General features: G+C 40.6%; 2 protein-coding genes across 2 annotated transcripts; one reads left to right on the top strand and one right to left on the bottom strand.

The window, feature by feature from the left end:
- The first annotated feature begins 4,667 nt into the window (after positions 1-4,667).
- On the top strand, positions 4,668-5,933 carry LOC130660957 (uncharacterized). Its single transcript, XM_057461086.1, has one exon. It carries the CDS (start codon positions 4,668-4,670, stop codon positions 5,931-5,933), a length of 1,266 nt encoding a protein of 421 aa, XP_057317069.1.
- An 8,827-nt stretch (positions 5,934-14,760) lies between these two features.
- LOC130660791 (uncharacterized) lies at positions 14,761-15,951 on the bottom strand. Its single transcript, XM_057461085.1, has 3 exons — positions 15,769-15,951; positions 15,164-15,713; positions 14,761-15,074 (listed from the first exon to the last, which is right to left on the bottom strand). The coding sequence occupies exons 1-3, from the start codon at positions 15,949-15,951 to the stop codon at positions 14,761-14,763; spliced, it is 1,047 nt and encodes a 348-aa protein (XP_057317068.1).
- Between the last annotated feature and the right edge of the window lie 532 nt (positions 15,952-16,483).

Genomic DNA, 16,483 nt, shown 5'->3' with positions numbered 1-16,483 from the left:
TCGTCGCTAATAACAATTTGCATGGTCTATCATATCTTGGAACAGATTTAGAAAAGGCATTGTTCAAATCAATCTTGCCAAAGTTGAAGAGTCTTTTGTGCGTTAAACATATGTCAGATCGTGGTAAGAAGAAGTTAACTAAAATTATAGCGAGGGACAAAGAAAAAATTATCGCTAATATCTACGGGACGAATGATGGCGTAGCAAGGGAGTTAGCCTTGGCGTCAGCCGAAGATGAAGAAGATTTCAAAGCCAAATTGGAGTCACTACGAGATACCTGGGACGATTTGGCACCAACATTTTTTGACTGGTTTTCCAGAACACGGGCCAAACAATTTATTGAATCTGTTATTATTCAGCAAGAGAAGGTGCCGGGATAGATGATCTTTTTTACAACAACGCTATCGAATCATTGCATTCACTGTTGAAAGTTGAGTGTGGAAATAAAAAGCTAAGTATTGTCGATATAATTTCAAGTGCTAATGCTATCATCAAAAGGCAACGGACCGAAGAAGGTAGAGCTATTTATCAATCAGGTAAATATCGTCTTGCTAGCAATTACAAACACTTTCAGGAAAGCAAATGTATTTTTTGTCTGTTATAATGAGCATCAACAAAACGTCTTGATCCGTATTAGAATTGAAATGATTCCCAACGGAGAGTAAAAGCCCTGCCTTCATGAAAATTGATGTACGCCTCTTATCTTAGATCAATCCTACAGCTTGGCATAGTTTGGATGAACAAAGCAGGCGAGAGCATGTTCCTAGACTGCGTGATTTTGCTCCATGATTATCAACAATGTATAAGAAACCTCTTGATGTTGGCAAAAAAACAGGTCAATTCACCAGAAAACGAAAGTCAACTGACGCATCAATAGTGGAAAACAGAATCGACCACCTGTCACACAATTCGTTGTGAAAAAAAGAAAGGTGGAGACTACGAATGTCATAAAGCCAAACCAATGGATCTTAGCAGGATCGATCCTAAAAGGAAAACAGAAGGGAAGTATATGATACTACGTTTAAAGCCTATGCATAAAATGGTGTCCCGGTATATTTTTAATCTCCAAAAGCAAACTCGTCCCCAGCGCTTCTTAGGTTTTTCCCCTGGAACGGAAACTTAAACCTAAGAAGCGATGGGGACAAGTTTGCTTCAAAATGTAATATACCAGTTAAATTTCATCGCTAATTCAAATGGCTATACTTCGGTTTTTGAAAATGTTGAATATTTTGATGAAATTGCATGAATGTTCTGGAGTCGAAGTTGTAAAATATCAGAAATATAAAAGAGCGAAAGTCGTACCAATACTCAATGTTATAATGTTAATTTTCGCAATAGATGTGTTGCTCAATCGTTTGCTGTGATTTTCGATGAACATCATCGAAAATCACAGCAAACGATTATTTGATTGTTAAATCGAATGGTGTTGTTAAATTTACTGACAAGCAGGGTAACTTGCAAACGCGTGAAGGTCCGGCATATGTGCACTTTTTAGAGGATTGTTTAAAATCGTATTTTGACAACTTCTCTTACCAAAATGTGGATGTAACTGAAGATACTCAGAAATGTTTGACTGGAGATGAGAGAAGCTTCCTAAAATCATTAGGTTTACGCTTCACTTAATAAATATTGTATCGCCATCATTGCCCGACGGATTGTCAAAGTACATGCCGAATGTAGTCTTCTTTGTTTTGTTGGAACTGCTCATATATTGTTTTATAGAACTTTTGAAAAAGTTGTAGAGAACGAGTTTATATTTAATGTCTTTCCTTTTTCGATTTGTACATTCATTTTCGTTCCCATAGCTCAGTATTATAGAAAATTAAAAAAAAAACATTTCAATAACAGAGTAAGAATTGACGTGCGAGTTTGACCAGAACGATTTGACCTTTGCCCAACTGAACCTGAACCAAGTTTGCACCCTGTTTTATCTATCTTCAAAAACGCAATCTCGTGCTCAGAGCCTCTTCTCCTTATCGGCGAATTTGGTGTGTCCGTCTATTCTTTCTATTCAAGGCAGCTCCTAAGAGAAGAAAAAGCTTTATTATTATATATTAGCTTTTTATGCAAACTTGTACACCGAGCCTTCTGTCTTCCAACATGAGAATGTCAAAAAAGCAGGGTCGCCCCAGGAACGAGGTTGCTGACCGTAAAGCATCTTGTACATAGTGTATCAGCAAAATTAATAATATCGTGAGAGATCCAAGCTCAAGAATGAATGTTTGTCGGGTTATTTATTGTGTCTGATTTTTGGGTGATTATGGCTGGTTGTGGGTGATTATGGCTGGTTATGGCTGATTTTGGGTGGTTATGGCTGGTTTTGGGTAGTTCCATAGTTTAGTAATACCGTTTGACATCCCACGTGGATAACAAGGTTCTGAAGGATTTTATTATAGCTGAATCCCATTCCCCGAAAACATCATGGACTAAAACAAACTAAATTCCTACATGAAGGATACCCTTTTTGGAAGGGGATTGGGGCCTGTGATCAAGCAGGACAAGGGCCTCAATAACTGCCAGCAAAAGGTGTTGAACATCCTGGTCCCACTAACTAGTGTTTGGACCGAAATTGACAGTGCAAGGGATAATTGGTTCTGCCAGATGTGCTCAGAAAAATAGGACAGTGCATTACTCTGGTTGGGACAAGCGTTACATACATAGGCCAATTTAATGTATCGCAGTCATTATACAAAAAAACCTAAGAAGGTCAAGTCAGTGTTGGAAGACAATAAGAAGATCTTGCCACAGAGTAGCGCCTTGTTTAGGAAAACTTTCGAGAAACACCTCACTAGTGGTTCTAACCAACAGGGACATTTCTACCAATCAAATTCCTCTTCTAGGTCCAGAGGATGCACCAACAACAACATCAGAAGAGATAACTATCGACCTCCTACACAAACAGGTGAGCAATTTATCTCATTTTTTTCCAAAAACATAGAGACACTTCCTCCAAACACTGACGAATATACATCTAGTGATAAATTTTTATTCGATTTATCAGTGGGGTTAAACAGAAATGTAGTAGGAAGAAGGTTAAAATACTTTCTAAAAAATTGAGAAGTGATAACAAAAGACCAAAACATTTTGGATGTGGTCCAGGGATACAGTATACCTCTAAATCAAACTCCACCACAACAAAGCAAAGAGAAACAGACGCCGTGGTTATTTTTGGACTTACAGAAATTAGTGCAGGGGGGAGTGAATCAGCTACTATTAAAAGGGCGATTCAGGAGGCTGCCAATACTGTGGGACAATTTGTAAGCCCGTTATTCCTGGTAGAGAGAAAGTCGTGCTAAAAATAGACCTAAAGGATGCGTACTGGCACATCTCAATCCACCTCTCATAAAGGAAATATTTGATATTCTCCTCGAGGAAAAACTTTACAAAATGTTAGTTCTAGCATTTAATGTATGCCCGGGTCCAAGAATTTTCACAAAATTGATGGAGGCCCCTTTAACCATTTTATGCCGTTTATAAATCATAATTATTGGCTGCCCACACGACCTATTACTAATAGGGAGAACACGGGAGAAAGCTATACAGGTACAGGACCCAGTGATACACCTTTTGACCCCACTGGGCTTCACAATAAAGGGAAATCTGTATTGAAACTAACCCAAGTAGTGGAGTTTTTAAGCATGATGTTAAACAATCGGGATATGACAATCTCTATTCTGATAGACAAAATAAATAAATTAGAAATTCTACTTCAAGAAACACTGAACAAGGAAAATCATCCCCTGAAGGACTTTGCCAGTCTCGTAGGCAAATTATACTTTACTCATACTGCAATAGCCGTAGCGCCACTGCAGTTGAGATACCTCTTATCTGTCCTATTTGCTTAGTAGGCACACTTTTCAAAAAGGTCCAGGAAAAATTGGCTAACCAAGGCAATCATGATTGCACCACTGTGGTCAGGACAAGCCTCGTATTTAACTGAAAATGCTCATAGCCCATCCAATACTACTTCCAAACAACCAAAGGTTGCTACTAAATTACAAAAACAAACCACACACCCTAATAAAATAATCAATATATAAAGGGTTGCGGAGCGGGAACAGTTCCCTATGTTCGCAAGCGAAATATTTACATCATACTCAATGACAAATATAGAGAGAACTTATAGAGAAATATACAAAAGAAATATAAAAAGTATATACAAAGAGAAATATAAAAAAGAACTTATAGAGAAATATAGAGAGAACCATAAAAATATGTATGCTGAACGACCATGTATATGTTTCTTTAAAGAGAGAACTTTTATCTGCTCCAATAGACAGTTTAAATAAGATCTCAAAAAAGATTCATCGAGTATAATGCAAACTCGTCCCTAGAGCTTCTTTTTTACTTTTTTTATGTATGCGTACTGGTGGGCCCTAGCCACTATAAGATTGCGAAAAATAAGCGCGGAGATAAGATATTTACATATACATTTGTTTTCAGAGCGTATAAACAGCAAACACATAGAGCATTCTGCTGGCTATTGACCTGCATTGCAATGTCTTCAAATTTGATGAAACGAACAAAACATCGATAAATCGAACCAAAGCATAAAGGCCCGTTTCCACTCTGGGAAATTTTCCGTGGACAGGAAAAATTTCCACGGAATTTTTTCTACCGGCATTTCCACAACGCGGGAAAATCAGAAAACGAAATCGGAAATAAAAATGGCTGCAATAAATAGACGCTTGCTTTTACTAATTTTGCTGCGAAGAAGATTATCTAGAGCAAGGCAAAGCAAGCGATGTTGGGTTCGTAAAATATTTTCCGAACGTACTTTCAAAGGTGAATATCATGTGCTCATTCAAGAAATGAAATTGTTTGACCATGAGTACTTTTTTAAACAATTTCGCATGTCACCAACCCGGTTTGAGCATTTGTTGTCACTGATTGCTCCAATTATTACGAAATGTTCATTGCGCAGGGAGGCAATTAGTCCGTCAGAAAGACTTTGTTTAACATTACGCTATCTAGTGACTGGTGATTCTCAAGTATCCATTGCATGTAGTTATTGCGTAAGTCCGACATCAATTACTCGCATAGTTGCAGAAACGTGCGAAGCTCTTTGGACGATGTTATTGAGAGAAGGCTACTTAAAATGTCCTACAACGAGTGAAGAGTGGAAAAAAATATCCCAAAAGTTCGAAGAATTATGGAACTTTCCAAACTGCGTAGGTGCAATTGATGGTAAACACGTTATGATGCAAGCACCTGCATCATCTGGCTCTACTTTTTTTAATTATAAAAAGCATCACAGCATAGTTCTGTTAGCTGTATGTAATGCCACTTACGAATTTACGCTAGTGGACGTAGGTCAGTCAGGACGGAATAGCGATGGAGGAGTGTTTTTAAATAGTGACCTTGGAACGGCAATAAACGATCAAACGTTGGGCATTCCTAATGCAAGAATACTTCGTGGAACTCAAGAGAATTTCCCATATGTTTTTGTGGGCGATGAAGCATTTCCCCTCAAGCGATTTATGATGAAACCATATGCTAGAAGCAATCTTAATAGCAAAAAAAGAATATGTAACTACCGCTTTTCTCGAGCACGGAGGGTTATAGAGAATTGTTTTGGAATATGCGCTTCAAGATTTCGAATCTTCCGTCGACCAATATCAAGAAAAATAGAGACTGTTGTGAAAATAACAAAAGCTGTGGTGGCTCTCCACAATTATTTAATGAAACACGAATCGGCTAGTTATTGCCCCCCAGGTTACCCTGATGTAGAGGCGACAAATGGTATAACACCTAGAGAATGGCGAAGTGAAACAACAGATTGTAATGGCTTATTACCTATCGCTAACCAAGGTTCTAATAATTTTAGTAGGTCAGCAGCACAGATACGAGATCAATTTTGCACATACTTTAATTCTCCGGCTGGTTCATTAAGTTGGCAATGGGATATAGTAAATACAACTGCAGATATGTGATAACTTTGTAATATATATATATTGTATATGATGTAACTTATTCTTCCTCTGTCAAGTTATAAAACAGTTCACTTATCTTCATTTTCGCATATTGTTGTTTTCGGTTTGATAACTCCTTCAAAGTATGTACAAAACTAAGTAAAAACGAAGTTTCAGAATCATTTTCAGCTTTTGAAGGAGCAACTTCCTTATTGTTGTCATCACTTAATGCTTTTATTAACAAAGCATCAACACTCATTTGTAAATCTGCTTTTCGTTTGGCAGATTTCCTTCTTAATGGCTCAACGTTCTCCTGCAAATCATCGTCAACAGTTTGACTTTCAATAGGTATGGGTACATTTGATGCAGTTTTCGAAGCAGTGAAACGTCTTGCAGGAAATCCAGCTCAGCAAAAAAATTGCAAGTGGGCAGCTTTTTGTTGCCTGCCCCTGAACGTGTCATCTTCTCTCTTCGTTGAAGGCACTTCCGATAGTTGTCACGCAACTTCTCCCATTCCTTTTTCAGATATTCCACTTAAATAAAATAAATTTCTTAAGATATATATAGCTACTATTTGCAAAAATAAAACCCACGAAAAAATTAGGAAATATCATTAATTCGTGGAAATTTGAAAGTACATGTATGGCTAGACATCTAAAACTGAAAAATATTTTTTAGTTTTGTACAAACTAAGCAAAAAAGGTAGCTAGTAGCTAAGCTAGCTTACCATCAATTTCTCCCAATCTTTTTGAAATTTCCTCCCAGGACCTTATTTTTCTGTCTTTGTATTTGTATTCTGTTGAGTACACTTTCTATATGCACGAGTTATCTGGCATTAGGTTTACTAACCTTTCATGCACAGAGAGTTCACGTTCTTCTTCACAAGTAGATTTATCAGCAAGATCTTGCTGCTGTTCTGAATCATCAGCATTCTCTTGGGCACTTGGAACTGAAGGACTTGCAATGCCAGAAACAATGCCAGGACTTATAATGCCAGAAAAGCGTTGTTGAAAACAAGATACAGGTGATGGAAGGGGAGATGTAACTGTGGCACTAGCTGCTGGTCCTGAAGGGATCATCACAGCAGAACGAACAGGATATCGCACACGTATCTGCGGTGTTCTTGGTTGTCCAATGCTACAAATTCTCTGTTGTCGCTTCACATGCTCAAAAAGTAACTTGTTTCTTATAATCATTTCGTCTTCCCTTGAAGTTTCATCACTACTAGTGTTGTTTGCCATTTTGTTGTTTGTTTACTCTACATCCAGCAATTTCAGCTACCATTTTTGTCCAATTTAAGTCGATTTGATTGGTTGAAAATATTTTTTCCGCCGTAAAGAAAAAAAAAGTTGAAAATTTTCAACTTTTATTTTTGTTCCAACTTTTCCAGCGGCAAAAAAGAACCACCTCTGTTTTGATATACTGCGCATGTGCATTTCGGAAATTTTTCCTTTCCGAGGAAAATTTTCCTGAATGGAAACGGGCCTTAACGTAACGGACAGCATTGTTTTTCAGGAGCTTTTTTCTTGTTGTACAAACAGTAAAAACAACATCATTATTTTTCACAGTTTGAATATTTTATTCTCCGAGTGAAATTATAAAGAAACTGAATAAACATACAAAATGGATATGTTTAACTTTTACAATAACAACTTTAAAGTTTCTCTCCTAACAACTGATGTTACAGTTTAAATATATTACAAGTACTATTCTTTTCCAAAACAACGGCCATTGTTTTGTTCAGGTTGCGCAATCTGAAAAATAGATAACAAAGACAGAAAAAGTAGGTTCAGACGATTCGTTTACAGAAAAAGTTTAAGTCAATACGCTTTTTGTGTGAAGATGATTTTTTTTATCTTCACTGTTTATTCGTATCACAAAAGTCGAAAGAAAATCGGTAAAAATCTCAATTCACTTATCTAGCTAATCCATACTTATCAGAAATTACAAAAAACGTTACCTCTGTGCAAAGATTAATCAAACTTTATTTAAACTACTAACCTTATTTGGCATTCATTTTGAGATGATGCTATAAAATTCCAATCATTTGTTGTTCTTTGTGACGTTTTGCATGACGTGACGTATTGCATGAGCCGTTGTTGTTATCTAACACGAACTTAACTTACGCAACTTATATGTACAACGCAAAAACTTGTTTTTTTCACAGTTATATTCGAATGATACTTTCGATGATGCTTTCTTTCGAATGGGACAGTGTTCTTAAAAATAACGACCTCGTTGCCACAGCGTAAAGTAAGCAGAACAAAATTTGGGATAACCGAGACTGAGGGGATTTGACTTATCGAGTGAAAAAAAGTGATACTTTCGTCAAAAAGTTTTTAAAAATTTGATTTTCTCCCGCTGTATAGTAGAAAATAGAAAAAAATAATACGCGCTTAAATGCCAAATGGGCTCCGCTGCGCCTAACTCGCACTGCACGCTTCGCTTAGCTCCGCGAAAAGAGAGTGGGTACCGTGGTGTGAGCAGAGGGAAGTTGATCCCACTAATGCTTCTGCAAACTTTATTTTAGAATTTCTGGGTCAGCTTTTCAACGAGGGACTAAGTTATAGATACATTAACAGTCATCGGATTGAGGAATAACCCGCCGAACAACATCCTGGATATATGCACACTATTAGAGGGGGTAAAAAACCTCCGAACGGCGGCAGCGCGACACTGCATTATTTTTGAAGTTAAGTCTGTTTTCACATTTCTCACCAAACTAGGGAATGACACTAAATTGGCGGATAAGGACTTTACTCTAAAAACAGTGATGCATTTGGTCCTCTCCTTCATAAGAAGTAGGGTATCAGAACTTGACTTAATAGAAATGAAACTCATGGCTAAAACCCAGGGAAAATTTGTTTTCTAGCTAGCAGGAAAACCTAATAATAGGGGATAAGGAGATAGGGAAATGTATGTTCTAGCACAGTCGACGTACGACGAAGACAAATTCCCGAAATCCGAAATCCCGAATCCGACAAATCCGACAATTCCGGAAATACCGATAAAATCCTACGCATGCGCAATAGTGACTAGCGGGAATACTGCTGACATCAACAAAATCTCGAGTATGCGCAATGAGTAGGGAAGTCCCGATATCAAAGTACGAACGTGCTAGAAATTTTATTGATCGAAATCAAAAAATCCATAAAATAAATGAATGAGTACACTGTGAAACAGTTACACGCTATCGCGAAAACCCGTGGACTTACGGGCTATTCCAAGCTACGCAAATCCGACCTTGTTGCGCTACTGGAGGCGCCTCCAAGACCTGTTCCTGCTTCAGGAGCATTTACACCAGATGCCTTGGATATATTCGAGCGTCAAGAGATGGCAAAAACCCGTCCTATTAAGAGTAAGATTGAGCCTCGGCTCCCCACGCCAGACGCCATGAATTTTTTGAACGCCAAGAGATGGCGAGGACTCGTCTGGTGGTAAAGAGTAAGCCGGAAAAGTGGTCTAACTGGCTTGTAAACTATGTGCCAGAGAGCATTAGAAAGCCGGTGCAAAGTATATATGCATCAGCAAAAAATCGCATCCTTGCTTTTATGATAGGCCAAGGAAGACCCTGATGGGTGAAGTTGAAGAAGAGGCAAGGGAGGATCATGTCGAACAATAGGGGCAACCGGAGCAAGACTTCCCGCTTCAGGAACATAAGCATGCACACCATAGGACCTTCAGAAGTTTTCGCATCCCTGGCATAGACGGTACGGATGTCGATGTGTACTTAGGGATGGTGCGATCAGACGTTAAAACCTTGGTTAAGAAGCATGTTAAAGACATGGGGTCTGCTAAGGTGCAGTGTTTCCTCTCGATTTTATGGAAGAAGCCAGTGGAGGGTACAAGCGAGTTTATCAAAGTGGATAAGGTCTTCCACAGCAACATAACACCGGTCTTCCACGGTAGCGTCGTGGACGAGGTGCTGGATACGATGTTTGCCCAAGTCAGAACGCATGTGGAGAAACCCGCGCTGCCCAAGAGTGGCTTTACGATCAGTCGAATTATGCATCTGGACGTAGACTTTCACAAGCTGAACCTGATCGAAGCACCCAAGTGGATAGCCACGAAAAAGGCCATTATTAACCCTATGAATGAAGATGAGGAGTGCTTCAAGTGGAGGATTATCGCTGTACTGCATCATGAGGAGATAGGGGCGAACCCACAGAGAATAAGCAAGCTGAAACCCTATATGGAACAGTACAACTGGCAGGGCATTGAGTTTCCCACGAGCATCAAGGACATCTCCAAGTTTGAGAAGAACAACCCTGACATCGCGGTGAACGTCTTGTACGTGACGGGGAAGACGATCAATATCCTGCGTCGATCGACACACAACGAACGCGAGAAACAGGTTAATCTGCTACTCCTCACAGATGACAAAAAGACTCACTATATAGCCGTCAAAAATCTCTCACGGCTATTGGGTAGCGAGACATCGAAGAATACGGCAAAAATTCACTTCTGCTTAAACTGCTTACAAGCCTTTCCAACGATTGAGTCGAGACACAAGCACTATACCTACTGTAGGGACAACGAAGCGGTCAAGATCACGATGCCAAAAGAAAAGGAAAAGTGGCTCTACTAGAAGGATGGTCAACAGCAATTTAAAGTACCCTTCGCCATCTATGCAGACTTCGAGAGCCTGCTAGCCCCGGTAGAAGATAAGAGATGGATCAAGACGAAAAAGCTGAACAAGAACGTACCATGTGGATGGTGCACATATAGTACCTTCGCGTACGGACCCGTACCAGACCCACTGACAGTCTACAGGGGTGATAACTGCGTAAAGAAGTTCGTCAACCATCTGGAGGATGAGGTAAAGCGACTCTACAGCACCTACCCTCAGCAGGACATGTTACCACTAACGGAGGTACTAAAAAGGGAGCACGACTCTGCCACGACTTGTCGCATCTGCATGAAACCAACGACGAGTATAGTCGTAAAGTTCGAGACCATTGTCACTATACGGGGTTGTATAGAGGTGCAGCGCACGCGATTTGCAACCTCAGATACAAGATACCTAGCCACGTGCCAGTGATCTTCCACAACCTCTCAGGGTAAGATGCACACTTGTTCATCCGAGAACTCGGGGAGAAGTATGACACCCTGGATATTAATTGCATCGCTGAAAACACCGAAAAGTACATCTTCTTCAACGTTAAAATCAGGTTGCCCATTACAGGCATGGGGTACGGTGATGGTGATACGTACAGGACCATAGAGATCAGGTTCATCGACAGCTGTTGCTTTATGGCATCAAGCCTGAAGAATGTGGCAAGCAACCTCGATGATGAACAGTGCAAAAATCTCTGTTGGTATTTCGCTGAGGATGACACCTTTAAACTCATGCGCAGAAAAGGTGTCTATCCCTACGAGTACATGGATGGCTGACGGCGATTCAAGGAAACGGAACTACCACCCAAGGAGGCTTTCTATAGCAAGTTGAACATGAAGGGGATCAGCAACAAAGACTACGAACACGCGAAAAAAGTCTGGAATGTCATCAATCCAAAGGGTGTTGAGGTCAACATGGGTGACTACCACGATATGTACCTCGTCGCAGACGTTATGCTATTGACTGACATCTTCCAGAGCGTTCGAAGTGTATGCCAGGAGAAATACAAGCTCGATCCTGCCCACTTCTACAACGCACCAGGCTTGGCATGGAAACCTGCGTTGAAGTACACCGAGATCAAGCTGGAGCTCCTTACGGATCCCGACAAGCTCCTGATGTATGAAAGAGGTATCCGTGGAGGCATAACCCAAGCTGTGCACAGATATGCCAAAGCCAACAACAAGTACATGGGGGATCAATACGACAAGGGGGCTGAATCTTCCTACTTGCAGTATCTCGATGCCAACAACCTCTACGGCTGGGCTATGCGTCAAGACCTGCCCACGCACGGATTCAAGTGGCCGTCGAACGTTGAGGTCTTTACACAGAAGCGGATCGAGAAACTCGTCGCTGACAACAGGCACGGCTAAATCTTGGAAGTTGACATCAACTACCCTGAAAAGCTACATGACAAGCACAATGAGCTACCTTTCCTGCCGGAACGTAAGGTGGTTCACAAGGCTGATACCGAATTTGGAACACAAGCGGAGGTACGTGGTGCATATCAGAGCCCTTCATCAAGCTCTAAAACACGGGATCGAGCTTAAGAAGGTGCACCGAGTCATCCAGTTTAACCAGAAGCCCTGACTGAAGGGTTATATCGATCACAACACGATTCTTAGAACCGCCGCCAAATACGAGTTCGAGAAGGACTTTTACAAGCTTATGAACCTCTCGGTGTTCGGTAAGACCATGGAGAACCTGAGGAACCACGACAACATCCAGTTGGTTACCAATGAGGAGAAGTACACCAAACTCGTCATGAAGCCCAATTTCAAGGGTGGTAGCCACTTCAGCAGTCACCTCATGGGCGTGGAAATGGGCAAGACTGAGGTAAAGATGTACAAGCCGGTGTATAATGGTCAAGCTATCTTGGACATGTCGAAAATCGTGATGTACGAGTTTCACTACGACTACATGCAGCCCAAGTACGGTAGCAAGTTGCGGATCTGTTACAACGACACGGACTCTTTCGTGTACCATATAAGAACAGAGGATTTTTACCGTGACATTGCAACTGATGTGGAGGAACGCTTTGACGCGAGTGGCTACAGCAAAGATGACAACAGACCTCTTCCCATTGGCAAAAACAAAAAGGTCGTAGGTCTCATGAAGGCTGAGCTAAATGGTAAGATCATGATAGAGTTCATCACCTTGAGAGCTAAGCTGTATGCATACAAGAGTCTCACGAAAGAGGGCGGTGATCGCAAAGCGAAAGGTGTAAAAAAGTGCGTAACCAAAAAATCCATCACCTTTCAGGACTACCAGCTGTGCTTGGAGGATGGTGTCGATATATACAAAACCTAGGTCTGTATTCAGAACAAGGGGCATCAAATCTACACGCAGGAAGTGAACAAGCTGGCACTAAAGAGAGCAGATGACAAACAGCAAGTGCAACCAGACCAGATCACAACACTTGCCAGGGGTCATTATCGCTTAGTGGCTAAGAAGACATGATGACTGAGGTTTCCATGTCCAAAGTTTTGTAAAGTAGTGCTTTACAAAAAGCAACAACAAATGGAGTTTAAGCAATGTACGAAATGTAAACAACCCAGACAGCTCGATAACTGCAAGTTAAAGAGGGACGGGCAACGAACAAAATGGTGCATCAGATGCCTTGATACTCAGAGAGTGTGGTCTGAGGGTAATAGATGTCCCCATGAAAAGTCGAAATGGCTTTGTTCCATTTGTGATTTCCATAGCTATAAATATAAACGCGTTCTATCCAGGATTCACAATGCCCTGAACTGGGATGCGGAGCTTAGCTCCACCGAGTATCTCGGTTGCAGTATCTGCACATTCATTGGTCACATCCAAGATCAATTCAGAGATAGGATGAAACATGTAGCCTATGTGGGTCGAGGATAATCAAAAGAAAGGCCATCGATATATAGCCTAGTTAAAATGCAGTTTTGTGTGCTTGATCGAGTACACACGACAAATGGATGTTGTGTTACTAATCGCCATAATCCTCCCATACGTCTTGATCCTTGTTTGCTTCTTTCGTTACTGACGTGTAATAAACATGGTTCAAGATATGGCAGAGATATTTGATTTAGTCGACACACCAGCAGAAGCCCTTGATCAACAAAAACCTATCGACCAACGTCAGGTTTTGAAGGATGCACGCAAGGGTAAACAAGCACCTCCTACCGAAAAAGTGTAAGGAAGCCTTCCTTGATAAAGCATCACCCGAGGTGATCGACAAGATACATGCTGAGTACATTCAGCGTAAGATCCAGGAAAAGGGAGAGAAGACCTCCAAGGCTCTATCATTGCAGGCTATCAGTCTGTATACAAAGGCCGTGAGAAGTATGGTTCAGTTGGATAGTGCCGAAGGTCTGAGACAAGATATCGAAGCTGACCCTATCATCAAGGCCAGTATGGCGGATCTGGGGATCCTCGTATACTCGGCGTTTGGAAAGCTTTTGGCACCTCTTTTAGTCGCTGCGCATACTGTAAATGTTTTGTGCGCGGACGGTACACAAGAAAGCAGACGCAACTATGCGAACACACGGGGGCGGTAGAATAAAATACGGTACATCGGTTGGTCTAGTACAGTATGATGATGACTTTTCATAGCTTAAATACGAACAAAAAAAATACAAAGATACAAAAAGATAAACACAACAAAAATAAATACAAATATAGCCTGTGTCGATAGACATACTATTACACGTACAAAATAAAACATGAAACACTAACTACTGCGTCGTTTACTGCGCTTGCTTCATTTTTGCTACTTGAAGAAACTCTTTACGTTAAGATTTCAATCAAGAACTGCGATATTTTTGATTCTCACTTTTACCACACGCTTGTCCTATTCGTACGGAGATTAGAAGCGATTTGAAAAGTGCGCGAAAAAACTATAAAAACCCAATTAAAATTAATGTGACGTGACGGGTCTCCATCTCCGAGACGGATCTTCATCGTTTATGTTCAAAACACTCCCCACCAGTGAGTACTCGTCTACGAACGACTGTCCATCTAGTAACGCCTTATTTGATATAATTGATTATCTTGCTTACGTCGGACTCGTTAAAGATGTACTTCGTTTATGTACGTCGTTTATGTACGTCATTCCGATTTCTTCATCATCGCTTTGCTATATCGTTTGCCCAAGATTTATCATCGAATTTTACAACGTCGTTGTTGTTTCTTCACGAATTATGTACACCTATAAAGAACACAATTCGCCGTCGTATGCAAAGCATAGTTCAGGTGACATTTTCATTTAGCACAGCGTTCCAGTAACGCAAGTGATCGGATGGGACGAATGTAATTTCCATCATTAGTTTTCACTTCTGCAACCCTGTTGATGCCATCGCTGCCAGGAAAGATTTTCGCAATGCGTCCCAGCGGCCAATGATTTGTCAAGACGTTCTGGTCTCTAACTATCACGAGATCTCCTTCCTTAATTTGGTCGTCGTTTGTATTCCATTTAGCACGTGTTGTCAAAGAAGGCAGGTATTCCTTTCTCCATCTATTCCAAAACATATTTGAAGCAGCCTGTACGGCTCTCCATCTTTTACGATCGTCGAGGTCTGTAAATACAGAATCTACAGGTGTATTTTGCGACGCTCTTCAATGAGAAAATGATTTGGCGTTAGTGCTTTGTAGTCATCTGCGTCACTGCTGATAGAAGTCAACGGTCGGCTATTGATGGTTGCTTCTACTTCAGTCAAGAATATACGTAACTCTTCTTTGGTGAAAACACGATCACGAACTATCGCTTTCAACGCTCGTTTAGTGATTTTTACCATAGATTCCATCGCTCCATTCATCCATGGTGAAAATGGTGGGTTGAACTTCCATTCGATACTATTCTTTGTTAACTCTTTTCGAAGTTTTGTCTCATTCAGATTCGTTACCAGCTCTCTTAGTTCACGATCTGCGCCGACGAAGTTGGTTCCGTTGTCGCTGATGATTGTTTTGGGGTTTCCTCTTCTTGAGATAGAACGTCGAAGTGCAAGAATGAAACTATTTGTCGATAAATCTCCAGCTAGCTCAATATGAACGGCACGTGACGTCATGCAGGTAAACAATGCTCCATACCTTTTCACGGTTCCAGATGAAGCTCTTGTCCTCTTGCTTCTCTTGACAATCATTGGACCAAAGTAATCTACTCCTGATCGATTAAATGGTGGTTCACCTACAGCAAGACGATCGATTGGTAGATCTCCCTTAAAACGATGGACCGGTTAACCATCTGGAATTCTCGGTCGATGATAGTGGTACATATCTTGTAGCATTGTCTGCTGGGTTCAGAGTTCCTGGCACAAAACGCCACGAATTGATCTCAGTCGTAGTACGAATTTCATTGATGCGATTCATAACGAATACTGGAAATTTTCGGTTTTCATTCGATATATATTTCAAAACTATTTGTGAATCTGTCCAAAATTTGGTACTGAGGTCCATGGAAAGACTACTCACTATTGATTCTCACATTCTTGTAGCCAAGACAGCAGCTTGTAATTCTAATTTTGGTATTGTGAGAGATTTCGGATTCAACGGGGCGACTCTGGATTTTCCCATCACGAATGTTACATTGACGGTATGCGTATCGTGAATACGTAGATATGCGACAGCACCATATGCATTGATTAAAGCGTCAGAAAAAATATGTAGTTGAATCAACTGACTATCGGATTGTAGTTTGAGCCATCAAGGAATGCTGATCAATGTTAGTTTCTCCAGTTCACTTTTCCAGCTCAACCACCTTGTTTTTAATTCGGTTGGTATTTCTTCATCCCAGTCTACTTTGGATTTTCACAAAGATTGGATGATAAGTTTTCCTTCTAAAATGAATGGTGTTAAGATGCCAAGTGGGTCAAATATTGAACTTGTTAAACTTAATATACCTCTTTTAGTTTCAGGTGATGGTTTGTTGACAACTTTGAATGTGAAATAGTCAGTATTTGGATTCCACAACATACCAAGTACTCTTTCA

The sequence above is a fragment of the Hydractinia symbiolongicarpus genome, chromosome 1, assembly GCF_029227915.1.
Source record: "Hydractinia symbiolongicarpus strain clone_291-10 chromosome 1, HSymV2.1, whole genome shotgun sequence".
Taxonomy (NCBI): domain Eukaryota; kingdom Metazoa; phylum Cnidaria; class Hydrozoa; order Anthoathecata; family Hydractiniidae; genus Hydractinia; species Hydractinia symbiolongicarpus.
This window is presented reverse-complemented; position numbering and strand designations above follow the sequence as displayed.